At 39.8% G+C, this 14,012-nt stretch overlaps 1 protein-coding gene across 49 annotated transcripts in view; it reads right to left on the reverse strand.

Moving 5' to 3' along the window:
* The window catches only part of DTNA (dystrobrevin alpha), a 432,447-nt gene that overhangs the window by 84,999 nt on the left and 333,436 nt on the right, over positions 1-14,012 (reverse strand). For all 49 annotated transcript variants that reach the window (XM_070050330.1, XM_070050313.1, XM_070050325.1 and 46 more), the window contains one exon: positions 3,210-3,295. In XM_070050330.1, the coding sequence (XP_069906431.1) occupies positions 3,210-3,295 (86 nt within the window). The remainder of the gene's footprint in view (positions 1-3,209; positions 3,296-14,012) is intronic.

The following is a 14,012-nucleotide window of genomic DNA, read 5'->3' on the forward strand; positions in this document are numbered from 1 at the left end:
GGTAAGCAAGGAGGCAGAACCAGTGTCCTAATAGGAACTCAATGAATACGTGATGTTTGCTGTAATACTAATCTTTTAGACAAAATAAAAGTTCTTCCCAAAATCTGTAGAACAGTACCTGATATATTGAGTTTACAGTATTGGATTTAGAATTCCTTAAGAACTTTAGGACTCCCCAGGAGCCTCAAGGTAGACATATAAACATGTGTTCTAACCAATTAAAGCAATAGTTTATAACTGGGCCAATGACAATCTGACAGGTAGAGTATATTAATTAGATCAGTTTATATTTAGGTTACCATATTGCACAACTGCAGGAGGCGCCCTTCCTTTCCTAGGCTGGATGAATGATGTGCCCTGCAGCTACACAGTGAACACTGAATATCAGTTAGTGGTGGCCCTGAGTATTAGATATTGCAGTACAACATAGAGCTCTTGTTCCTTTGAAGGCATTTTTTAAAAATCATCTTCAATTTTCTGTTATTTTTTCCTTTTTAAAATTTCTAATTTACTCTCAGCCAATTATTTTTGTTCTATGCTTTCCAAGGGACTATTTGGAGCAAACCAAATATTCTGCATACTTCTGCATAAAAATACAAAAATTGCCAAACCAGCACAGCTGGCATATTGGCTTAAAGTGAGTTAGAAAAATTCACATTTCTCTACAAACAAAAATAAGATAGGATTTTGGATGTTTTCACACTTAAGAAATGATAAATGCTTAAAACGATAAATATATTTTTCCTGACTGGACATTACACAATATATGCATGTAATAAAACATCATAGAGTACCCCCAAAATAGGTACAGTTTTTATACATCTATTAAAATTTTAATTTTTTAAAAAGTTTAAATAAAGGAAAATAAAATCCTCAAACTCTGGGAAAAAAACTATGTTCCTTTGTTTTGCTTTTTCTGATTATAAAATCAATGCCAGCAATCATGAATTCTCTTGCTTTATCAATAAAATGCAAGTCAGCAAAGAGACTATAGAATAATCCCACCCTATAGAGTCAGTACTACTCATTCAGTCAATAATGGTAACTAAGGTTGGTTTTTTTTTTTTTTTTTTTTTTTGACAGGCAGAGTGGACAGTGAGAGAGAGAGAGAGAAAGGTCTTCCTTTGCCGTTGGTTCACCCTCCAATGGTCGCCGCGGTGACTAGGAATAGTCATTTTTGATGAATATTTTGGAAAGATTCCTTGAACCAACTGCTTTCAGCTAAATTGTTTTTGGTCAAATTGCTTTCAACCAATTTACCCAGAACCCACTAACAGCATCTCCATGGAATTAACTACATGAGAATGGATTGCTCCATGCCCATCACAGCCATGACTTTCCTCTCCCCGCTGCTGGGCTGTGATGCCACCCTGGGAGGAGATTTAAGGGCTGGATGCCTCTGGAGCAAGCTGCGACTCCTGAAACTGATGCAATGCTCATCCGCCACTCAGGAGGATGTAAAGACAGAAAGTGCCTGGGTCCATGAGGGTACACAATTGAAGCACCTAATCTATTAAAATAATAATGCTGAGCATGTATGTGGAAATGCATTTTTTTTTAACTTGGAGCTCATGTCCTCTGCACAAATGAGGTCGGCAGGCAAGGCCCTTGGGACTCTCTTCCTCTGTATTGGTTCATTTTGCTAAACCCACTGTTCCTACCCTAACCCTGAAAACAATGCTTTCTGGATGACTCTGAAGCTATTTTGCTTTCAAATTTTTATTTGAGAGATGGTGATGGTGAGAAGGAGAGAGGGAGGGAGGGAGGAGACAGAGAGATAGAGTTCCCATCTGTTGGTTCACTCCCTAAATGTGTGACGACTGGGGCTGTGACAAGGCTGAAGCCAGGAGCTAGGAGCCAGGAACTCACTCCAATTCTCCTACATGGATGCCAAGAACCTAATTACCTGAATCATCACTCCTGCCTGCTAAGTAGGGTCTTCATTAGCAGGAAGCTGGAGCCACCGGCCAAAGGTTCACCCACCCTCACTTTCCCCCCTCCCCCATCTTCCCTCATTCTTCCTCTGTTGGTGGTTTAAGAAGCAAGGGAGACTGTCAGAAGCCCACAGGCAGCAGAGGGGAGCAGTGGGACCCTACAGGTATTTAAGGTACTCCTCCCAGGAGGATGCGGAGGGAAGCCGAAGAGCGTAGAAGTGAAGTCAGCCACCGGCAGGTCAGCGATGTGGTCAGAGAGCCAGGCTTGCGAGCTGCAGCTCCTAACTCCGGTGATGGTGCCCTTTCTAACACAGCATTATCATCCAAACTCGTAATATTGAGGACGGACAGGGTTAGGTGGGAATTTTTCTTTGAAACAGAAGCATTGAGCTCATTTTTAACCTGGTTGAAAATGAAAATTCTTCACCCCATTCCCACCCTGTGTCTACTGAATCACAAAATCTGGAAGAGAGACTCAAAAGTCTGTGTTTTAAAAAGCTGTCTGGGTGACTCTCATGTAAGCTAAAATTTGACAACCACTGGTGTAAGAAAAAAATAGGGTTAAAATCCTGGTGCCATCTGAGCTATGTAATTTTCTTTATGTCTGAGTCTTGGCTTTTTAACTTATAACAGACAAAGAAAAAAAAAATCTCTACTGTATTTTTGGTTTAAAAATTGTACCTCACTTAGTGACAGAATGCACATAAAGGCCCATAATCACTCAGTGTCTTCAGCCTCCATGTCTTCATTGGCATGTAGGTAATTCTGATTATACTGTGTGTATGTAATTCCTATGTCTGTAGCCTTGCAGTGTCTGCTTTGGAACCTTTGAAGCTGCAGTAAGTTGAAAAGAACTGGCTGAGAAGAGGGAGGAAATGTGTTGGGAACTTTGGTTGTAGAGGACTTTAAGGAGAAGGCTGACCAATCCTGGCCTTGGTGTCCTTACAATGATGAACTACCTGAAAGACCTGCCACAGTACTATAAACTGTAAAAGAATGTTTATTTTACATTAATATCCTAAAGAATGTCATCATGATGCTTAGCAGGTTATAAAGAATAATAATCCATAAGCAGAGGAAAACATGCATTTCATTAATATTTATCTAATATGAAAATAATTCTATGACAAAAGCCAAAGATCAGTGAAGACTGCATTTCAAACAATTCTCAAAGGATGAGGAAAAGAATCAAATGGGTAGGGGGACACAGTAGGAATTGGGGAGAGGAAAATTGGTATATAAAGTACACAAAGAGAGACACAAAGAATGACTTACATCTTAATTTGTCCATGATCTTCCCTCCGCACAATGTGGCTAAAGCCATTTTGACAGCAAATACTGAAATTTTACCATGGCCTTCCCTGTTTAATAACAGAAAAAAAGATGTCATTTGGAGTCCTTCCAATGAGGTTTGACATTTTCCATTCCAAGGAAATCACAGGATACATAGCTGCATCCATCATGTGAACACATCCATTTTAGAAAAGGTGGTGAATATAGTTCAGTGTGCACTTCTGAAAAACTGTATTCAGTGTTTCCTTTTTTTCCAGGAGACATCAGAATCTTCCAGTTTATTCTCTGTATATGTCACTTGCTCAAAACTTGGGCTGGTTGCCAGAGAACTATGTAGCTAACTATGGATTTAAATAACAAATCATGCTTTTCACTTTGTTTTCATGAGATAATTTTGTGTATGATTCCAGTCCCTATAATTTTTTTAAACTAGGATTCAGAAATATCACTCTTTTTCATCAGAGAATTCCTGAACTTGGGGTTAGGGTAACCATGGGGACTTCCTCACACATGTAGTTTTTTACCATCGTTTCCTACCGCAAGCCAGATGTGCCTATGTGATATATTTACATGCTTATTCTGATATATTACAGGAGTGAAAGCAAGAACTCTGTCTGAGCAATCCTCCTTCTACCTAAATGACGCAAGTGCTGCCAAATCTTCATTGATTCAGGAAGTATTAAAAAAATCTGTTCTTTACAAAATATGGTAAAAAGAGCATACTGATGTTACAATGAACTGATTTCCAGCTGGAAATAAACTTATAATCATATCCTTGGAACACAAAAGCATACTGTATTAGTAATAAATTTCTTTAGTAATTGCTTATCTTAAGAATTATCAAGAGCTACTTAAAATAATAAGGTAAGTGAAGTCTGTATTGACAAAGCTTTGGTATATAAAGTCTTTTATATTCGTAACCTGATATATTAGAAAATTAGGTACAATCAATAAATGTGTCTTTGTTCCTTACTAAGCTTCAGAAAGGGTCATTTGTTATTCATCTTTGTTGCTTTCATTCTTATTGTAATGACTGCAATAGAGTTAGCCAGATGCAAAATTAACTGACCACCATGCTAGTGATTCCCTATTATATTTCCAAGCCCGAGCCCCAAACTTACACAAGTATCTGTTGGAAATATCTAGTTGGGTCCCTCAAGCTTAAAATAGGAGGAGTCTTCAGAAACTTCAGGAAAAATGAATATTATGAAAAAATTATACATGTATTTTAACTTTCTGCACTAAATTCATCTTTTAATTCAATTTTTCTACTCACTTTGTAATTTTAAAATTTATATTAAGTGAACAAATTTCATATATCCAGATTTAGCAGCATAGTGATACTTCCCATCCTATCCTCTCTCCTACCCAACTCCCACCCTCCCTCCTCCTTCCTCTTTCAAAAGTTCTTTAAATTTTACAATGACATACTTTCATTTTATTTTATAATCATGAGCTGAACCCTCTACTAGGTAAAGAATTCAACAAATAGTAAGAAGAAAAAGCTCTGTTCTTCAACGGTAGAGAAAAGGGCTTTAAACAATAATTAAATCTCAAAATGGCAATTTTGCATATTCACATTACATTTTTTGTACTCTAGTAGTTACCACAGATCAGGGAAATCATATATTTGTCTTATATACAACAAATATATTTGTCATATATTTCACTAAGTATAATGGTTTCCAGTTGCATCCATTTTTGTTACAAAAGACAGGATTTCATTCCTTTTTATGGCTGAGTAGTATTCCATAGTGTATATATATATATATATATGCCACATTTTCTTTATCCAGTCATTAGTTGATGGACATCTGGTTATTGTGAATTGAGCTACAATAAACATAGGGTACAGATAACTGTTTTATTTACTGATTTCACTTCCTTTGGGTAAATTCTCAGGAGTGGGATGGCTGAGTCATATAGTAGATCTATTTTCAGATTTCTGAGGAATCTCCATGCTATCTTCCATAATGGTTGTACTAACTTACATTCCCACCAACAGCGTATTAAGGTGCCTTTACCCTTACATCCTCACCAGCATTTATTGTTCTTTGATTTCTGTATGAAAGCCATTCTAGTTGGGTTGAGGTAAAACCTCAGTGTGGTTTTGATTTGCATTTCCCTGATGGCTAGTGATCCTGAGCATTTTTTCATGTGTCTGTTGGCCATTTGAATTTCATTATTTGAAAAACTCCTGGGGGCTGGCGTTGTGGTTCGGCAGGTTAATGCCCTGGCCTGAAGCACCGGCATCCCATATGGGCACCGGTTCTAGTTCCAGCTGCTCCTCTTCCAATCCCACTCTCTGCTGTGGCCTGGGAAAGCAGTAGAAGATGGCCGAAGTCCTTGGGCCCCTGTACCTTGTGAGAGACTCGGAAGAAGCTCCTGGCTCCTGGCTTGCAATCGGCACAGCTCCAGCCGTTGCAGTCAATTGGGGAGTGAACCATTGGCTGGAAGACCTTTCTCTCTGCCTCTCCTCTCTCTGTGTAACTCTGACTTTCAAATAAATAAATAAATCTTTAAAAAAAAAAAAAAGGAAAAATTCCTGGTCATGTTCTTTTCCCATTTCTTAACTGGATTGTTTGTTTTGTTGTTGAGTTTCTCGAGCTCTTTATAGATTCTGGATATTAATCCTTTATCAGTTACACAGTTTGCAAATATTTTCTCCCATTCTGTTGTTTGCTTCCCCACTTTGTTATTTCCTGTGCAGTGCAGAAGCTTCTTAGTTTGATGTAATCCTATTTTTCTATTTTTGCTTTGATTGTCTGTGCTTTTAGGGTTTTTTCCAAGAAGTCTTTGCCTATGCCAAAGTCTTGCAGAGTTTCCCTGAAGTTTTTCTCTAGCAATTTGATGGTATCAGGTAGTAGAATATAGATCCTTGATCCATTTTGAGTGGATTTTTGTATAAATTGTAAGGTATGGGTCATGTTTCATTCTTCTGCATGTGGAGATCCAATTTTTCCAGCACCATTTGTTGAAGAGACTGTCCTTGCTCCAGGGATTGATTTTAGCTCCGTTGCCAAAGATTAGTTAGTTGTAGATATGTGCATTGATTTCTGGGATTCTTATTCTGTTCCATTTGTCTACATGTCTATTTTTGTGCCGGTATCAGACTGTTTTGGTTATAACTACCCTATAGTATGTCTTGAAACCTGGTGTTGTGATTCCTCCATCTTTGTTTTTGTTGTATGATTGCTTTAGCTATTCTGGTATCTCTTTAAGTTTCCATATGAATTTTAGCATCAATTTTTTTTTTCTAGATCTGAGAAGTGTTGTTGGTATTTTTGTTGGGATCACACTGAATCTGTAAATTGATTTGGCTAGTATGGACATTTTGATGATATTTTTTGTGTGTCTTCTTTTATATCTTTCTTTAATGTTTTGTAATTTTCATTGTAGAAATCTTTTACCTCCTTGGTTAAATTTATTCTAAGGTATTTACATTTTTTTCTAGCTATTGTGAATGGTACTGATTTTTTTTATTATTAGGCAGAGTTAGACAGTGAGAGACAGAGAGAAAGCTCTTCCTTCTGTTGGTTCACCCCCAAAATGGCTGGTGCACTGCGCTGATCCCAAGCCAGGAGCCAGGAGCTTTCTCCTGGTCTCCCATGCCGGTGCAGGGCCCAAGCACTTGGGCCATCCTCCACTGCCCTCCCGGGCCACAGCAGAGAGCTGGACTGGAAGAGGAGCAACTGAGACTAGAACCCGGCCCCCCTATGGGATGCTGGCACCGCAGGTGGAGGATTAACCAAGTGAGCCATGGCGCCGGCCAATGGTACTGATCTTACAAGTTCCTTCTCAGCCATGGCATTGTCTATAAACAAATGTTATTGATTTTGTGTGTTGATTTTATATCCTGCAACTTTACCAAACTCCCTTATGAGTTCTAATAGTCTTTTAGTGGAATTTTTTAGTCTCCTATATATAGAATCATGTCATCTGCAATCAGGGATAATTTGACTTCCTCTTTTCCAATTTGTATCCTTTTGATTTCTTCTTCTTGCCTAATAACTTTGGCTAAAACTTCCAGAACTATATTTAATAGTAGTGGTGAAAGTGGATATCTTTGTCTTGTCAGATCTTAGTGGAAATGTTTCCAACTTTTCCCCATTCAATATGATGCTGGTTGTGGGTGTGTCATATAGTGCCTTGACTATGTTAAGGAATGTTCCATCTATACTCAATTTGCTTAAGGTTTTTATCATCAAAGGACGTTGTATTTTTTCAAATGCCTTCTCTGCATTTATTGAGACAATCAATGGTTTTTATTCAATTTGCAACTTTTTGAAGCACTCTTTTTTTTTTTTTTTTTTTTTACATTTAGTTTTTATTTAGTGTGAAAGATGCATAGGAGAGTGAGGTCCCTGTCTAAAGGAGAAAGGTAAATCTGGGTTCATACCGAATACCAGGAACCAGCCACAGGGAGGAGCATCTAGGCCAGGAAGCATAGGGCAGGTTGGCCTGAAGGTCACGTGCCCTGATAGGCTACAAGAGGCCAGGGAAAGGAAAAGGGAAGCAAAGATTGAAGCACTCTTGTAGAACTCATTATCTTTACAGAGCCCTTCCACAATACTCAGAGCAACCCCAATGCTACCTGTTCTTCCTTCTCCAGCCTTCTTCTGGTGGTCAGAACCACTCTGCACCTAGTTAGCCAAAAATGAATCCAGAGTCATGGGTCACCTTTGATTTCTTGCACTCCTTAACTCATTACCACTCAGACAAACGCTTAAGGCACTCAATTACATTTCAAAACGAGTCCATTTCCACTACCATTGCTTCCATCAGCTCTTTCTTTACTACATTAATAACATCTTAAATGATCCCTCCAATTGTGCTCATAGCACAGATCTGACCATATTATTTCATTGTTTAAAACCCTTGTTTGCCTGCTTTTGCAGATGGATAATTGAGTGCTTTTATTTTTTATTTTTTTTAATGCTGACTTACTGATGAGAAGAATAGAGTTTTGACTTTTTCTCAAGATATACAAAGCTGTCTCCTCCAGGCTCACTGGCTATATTTCTGTTGGTGTACCCAACACCACAGTCTCACTGCTTAGTGTCTCCTGGCCCCTGTCTTTCCCACCATAGTCTAAGGCCCTCCTGCACATCTGTCAAGATGCTGCCCTATTTCATGATTCACTCAGCTCTGAAAAAAGGTTTTCTTCCTGGATCTCAACAATCAGATAATCACACTCTCCTTCACTTTTTACTATCATGTAGCACCTGTCATATTGAGTGAGCTTGATTTGTTTGTTTCCATGTCTGCAATATGACTCGAATTCACAGTGTAAGAAAGTTGGTGGAAAAAATAATTCTTCTGAATTAGTAAAATTCCCAATGCCTAGGACTTTATCTTCCACAGAGAGTAATCAATACATTTCTTATATTAATAGATATTAAACTTCATAATAAGGATTCCCACTATTTTGAGTGTCGTTCATCAAGATGTTCACTAATTTTAGAGCAGATAACTTTTACAAAAATGGAATGATCTTTATAAAAACCACTGGATTCAGAATTATTCCATGACCCCTGACTTCCCAACTGCTTGGGTAATTGGAAGAATCACACATTTCATTTCAGGAAATTATTAAGCTTCTTTTCCCAAGCTGAAACATGGTTCAAATAATGAAAACAGGAAGTCCACAAAGCATGGGAGGTTAGGAAGATAGCAAGAAGTTTTAAAATGCAAAGAAACTGAGGAGCATTATATGTGAGATGATGTTGACAGCAATTCAAGCTGCTTTCAATGAATCAGCGAGAACAATTTAACTCTAGAGGACTGAGCACAGATGATGTTGGAACAGAAAGTTCTCCAAAAAAGAAAATGATAATAGCTCATGGGTGAATTCTTAAACCTTAGCTTCCAATGAAGAAGATCACTGGGAAATCGCCAGTCCTGCATTGTTCCTAGAAACGGAAGATTGATTATATCAAATCCAACAGTGGTTGTATCAGAGCTACTCAGCCAAATTGACACAATAAATCTATATAAATCACCAAGTGGAAGGCGGCTGAATGAGGGCTTTGCAGGAACTCAAGGGTGAAATTAGGCCACTGGAATCTATTGTTATGCAACCTACTGAGCCAGATTGCAAATGTGACCCCTGTCATGAAGAAGGATTCAGAGGGTATGCAGGGATTTAGATCATGGTAAGCACACCCACACTGAATGCGTTCAGAACCTGCTCACCCCAGGCACAGGATAAATCATTAAGGAGTTTAAAGAGTGAGTGATATGCCTGATTCTACAATGGAGAACAGGGCATCAAAAAACACCAATGCCCCTTTTATTTTTTAATTTTTTTAATTTTTATTTATTTGACAGGTAGAGTTAGACAGGGAGAGAGACAGAGAGAAAGGTCTTCCTTCCATTGGTTCACTCCCCAAATGGCTGCTACGGCTGGCACTGCACCGATCTGAAGCCAGGAGCCAGGTACTTCCTCCTGGTCTCCCTTGCAGGTGCAGGGGCCCAAGCTCCTGGGCCATCTTCCACTGCCTTCCTGGGCCACAGCAGAGAGCTGGACTGGAAGAGGAGCAACTGGGACTAGAACCCGGTACACACATAGGATGCCAGTGCCGCAGATGGAGGTAACCAACTGAGCCACGGTGCTGGCCCCAACCCCTTTTATTTTTTAAAATAAGATTTACTTATTTGAAAGGCAGAGAGAGAAAAGGAGAGAGAGAGACACAGAGAGAGAGACAGAGAGAGAGAAAGAGAGATCTTCCATCTACTAGTTGGTTCACTCCCCAAATGAATGCAATGGCCAAGGCTGGGTCAGGCCAAAGCCAGGATCCAGGAGCTTCTTTTGGGTCTCCCATGTGGGTGCAGGGGCCCAAGCACATGGTCCTTCTTTCATCGTTTTCCCAGGCACATTAGCAGGGAGCTGGATCAGTAGAGCAGCCAAGACTCAAACTGGTACCCATATGGGATATGCTGGCACTGCAGAGGGCAGCTTAACCCCTGCACCACTGCACTGGCCCCCGTTGCCCCTTTAAAAAACATTTTCAGGAAGTGTAACAGGATGCAGACAAAGGAAGGAGAAGAAAATGCTTTTCTAAAGGTTTTTGACTAGGTTCCATGCAAAGGTTATTACTTAACATCACCTCGAGATTGGGCTCTCTATTTTCTTGGGAAGAATTGGCACAAACACTGGTAGGACTAGGGAGAAGTTGGCATGCCCTCAATGTAGACATAGAAAAGCTATGTTAGCCAGGAATCATTATTAATTGAGATCAATTTATTTACAGCCATAATTCAGGCAGCAAAACTGAGGAAGCATGGGAAGGTGGAAAACATAGATAGTCCCTCTTGCTGCAGGACAACCAGCCTGGGAATGGTACAACACATGGAAGAACATAGGAAAACAACTATATTATTTTCTTGCTTTTATGAAAAGCTGTGAACGTGTAGCTTTGATTTCATGAGCAGCTCTGATTTGCACCTTAAAAAAACATAACAAGCTGGCACCGTGGCTCACTTGGCTAATCCTCTACTTGCGGCGCCAGTACCCCAGGTTCTAGTCCCGGTTGCTCCTCTTCCAGTCCAGCTCTCTGCTGTGGCCTGGGAAGGCAGTGGAGGATGGCCCAAGTGCTTGGGCCCTGCACCCGCATGGGAGACCAGAAGAAGTACCCAGCTCCTGGTTTCGGATCAGCGCAGCGTCTGCCGTGGCATCCATTAGGGGAGTGAACCAACGGAAGGAGGACCTTTCTCTCTGTCTCTCTCTCACTGTCTATAACTCTCTCTCTGTCTCTCTCTCTTACTGTCTAATTCTGCCTGGCCAAAAAAAAAAAAAAAAAACAAAAAAAAAAAACCAAAAACCAAAAAGCAAACAAACAAACAAAAAAAAACATAACAAGGGAGCTAGAGAATATACCTAGCAGATGTATGCCATTTCCCTTGCTATATATCCAGGAGTGGGATTGCTGGGTCACACTATTTTTAGTTTTGTGAGGAACCACCATACTGTTTTCCATAATGGTTGTACTAATTTATATCCCCCACTTTTCTCCACTTCTTCCCCAACACTGGGTATCTTCTGTCTTTTTTATAATAGTCAATCTTTTTTTAATTTAAAGATTTATTTATTTATTTGAAAGGCAGAGTTACAGAGAGGCTGAGAGAGAGAGAGAGAGAGAGAGACAGACAGACAGACAGAGAAAGGTCTTCCATCTGCTGGTTCACTCCCCAGTGGAAGCAATGGCCGGAGCTGGGCTGATCCAAAGCCAGGAGCCAGGAATTTCTTCTGGGTCTCCCATGTGGGTACAGGGGCCCAAGGACTTGGGCCATCTTCTACTGCTTCCCTAGGCAGAGAGCTGGATCAGAAGAAGAGCAGCCGGTACCTGAACCAGTGCCCATATGGGATACCAACACTGCAGACAGCAGCTTTATAGTGCAGGCCCCACAACAGCCAATCTTACCAGTGTGAGAAGATATCTTACTGTGGTTTTGGTTTACATTTCCCTGATGATGTAACATTGAACTTTTTTTCTTTCATGGACCTGATGGCTACTGGTATGTCTTTCTTTGAGAAACGTCCATTTAGTTCTGCTGCCATTTTTAATTGGATTACTTGTGCTTTTTGCAAGTGAATTGAGTTTCTTAGATATTCTGGATATTAACCTTTTGCCTGATGTATGGTTTGCAGATGTTGTCTCCCATTATGTGCATTGTCTCTTTACTCAGTTGACTCCTTTGCTCTATAAAAGCTCTTTAGTTTGATGAAATCCAATTTGTTTTTGCTTTTGTTCCCTGTGCTTTTGGGGTCTTTTCTAGAAAATCCTTGACAATTCCAATATCCTGAAGTGCTTTTCCTATGTTTTCTTCTAATAGTTCCAACGTTTCTGGCTTCAAATATTTCTTTTTAGTCCATTTCGAGTAGATTTTTGTACATGTTAAGAGAGAGGGTCTAGTTTCATTCTTCTGTATGTGGATATCCAATTTTCCCACTGCTATTTGTTAAAAAGACTATTCTTTTCAATGTATGTTCTTAGCATCTTTGTCAAAAATCAGTTAGCTGTATATGTCTGTGCTTACTTCTAGGGTCTCTGTTCTGTTCCACTGGTCTATGGTTTTGTTTAAATACCAATATTATGTTTTTAAAATTACTGTAGCTTTGTAATATATTTTATATTCAGGTAGTATATTGCTTTTTACTGGGGCCGGCGCTGTGGCACAGTGGGTTAACACCCTGGCCTGAAGTGCCGGCATCCCATATGGGCGCCGGTTCTAGTCCCGGCTGCTTCTCTTCTGATCCAGCTTTCTGCTATGGCCTGGAAAAGTAGTAGAGGATGGCCCATGTCCTTGGGCCCCTGCGCCCACGTGGGAGACCTGGAAGAAGCTCCTGGCTCCTGACTTCGGATCGGCGCAGCTCCGGCCGTTGCAGCCAATGGAGTGAACCATCAGCTGGAAGACCTCTCTCTCTCTGCCTCTCCTCTCTCTGTGTAACTCTGCCTTTCAAATAAATAAATAAATTGTTAAAAAAATAATGAGGCCGGCGCCGTGGCTCAATAGGCTAATCCTCCACCTTGCGGCGCCGGCACACCGGGTTCTAGTCCCGGTTGGGGCGCCGGATTCTGTCCCGGTTGCCCCTCTTCCAGGCCAGCTCTCTGCTATGGCCAGGGAGTGCAGTGGAGGATGGCCCAGGTGCTTGGGCCCTGCACCCCATGGGAGACCAGGAAAAGCACCTGGATCCTGGCTCCTGCCATCGGATCAGCGCGGTGCGCCGGCTGCAGCGGCGGCCATTGGAGGGTGATCCAACGGCAAAGGAAGACCTTTCTCTCTGTCTCTCTCTCTCACTGTCCACTCTGCCTGTCAAAAAAATAAATAAATAAAAAAAATTTAAAAAAAAATTAAAAAAATAATGCTTCTTACTTTGCCCTTTGTGTTCAGGATCACTTTGGCTATTCAGGGTCATTTGTAGTTTCATACAAATTTTAGCAATTTTTTTTCTAGTTTTGTGTCATTGAGATTTTGATATGAATTATGCCAAAACTGTAAATTGCTCTGGTATGCAAATTTTAACAATATTGATTCTTCCAATCCATGAACACAGATGTCTTTTCATTTGTGTCCAATTTTTTTCCATTAATGATTTTCAGTTTCCATTGTAGCAATTTTTCAACCCTTTGGTTAAAATTATTACCAGGTATTTTTTTTTGTAATTATTGGAAATGAGATTTTGCTTTCTGGATTTCTTTTTCAGATGATTCACTGTTGGTATATAACAATAATAATGAGACTTGTACATTGACTTTTGTTTCCTGCAATTTTGGTAAATTTTTTTAGTTCTAATAGACTTGTGTTGGAGTTTTTTGGGGTTTCTATATATTGAATCATGTCAACTGCAACCAGTGATAATTTAATGTTCTCCTTTCCAAGTTGGATGCCCCTTATTTCTTTCTCTTGTCTACAGCTCTAAGACTTTCAGTACTGTGTTGAATAAAAGTGGTTAAAATGGGCATCCTATTTTCCCTTTACTCTGTTTTCTCACTCTGAAAATTTTCAAACTTTTCTAGGAGACAACCAATTAAAAATGGAAGGAGGAAATAACTTAGTCTTTGGTTAAAACACACGTGGTAAACTCACAGAATGACTGTTTTAAGAAGACACAGTTGTTTCAAAAGACATAGTTGACTCATCACAATAAAAAGTTAATAACTGCTTTACTCTGGGTTGTTTTTTGTGTGATCTTACAATAGAACCAATTGATTCTTTTGACTAAAACATTTTTAGGGAAACTTTGCCTGGAAGGAGAAATTTGCTTTTGACAAGAAGGAAAAA

The sequence above is a fragment of the Oryctolagus cuniculus genome, chromosome 10 (assembly GCF_964237555.1).
Source record: "Oryctolagus cuniculus chromosome 10, mOryCun1.1, whole genome shotgun sequence".
Taxonomy (NCBI): Eukaryota; Metazoa; Chordata; class Mammalia; order Lagomorpha; family Leporidae; genus Oryctolagus; species Oryctolagus cuniculus.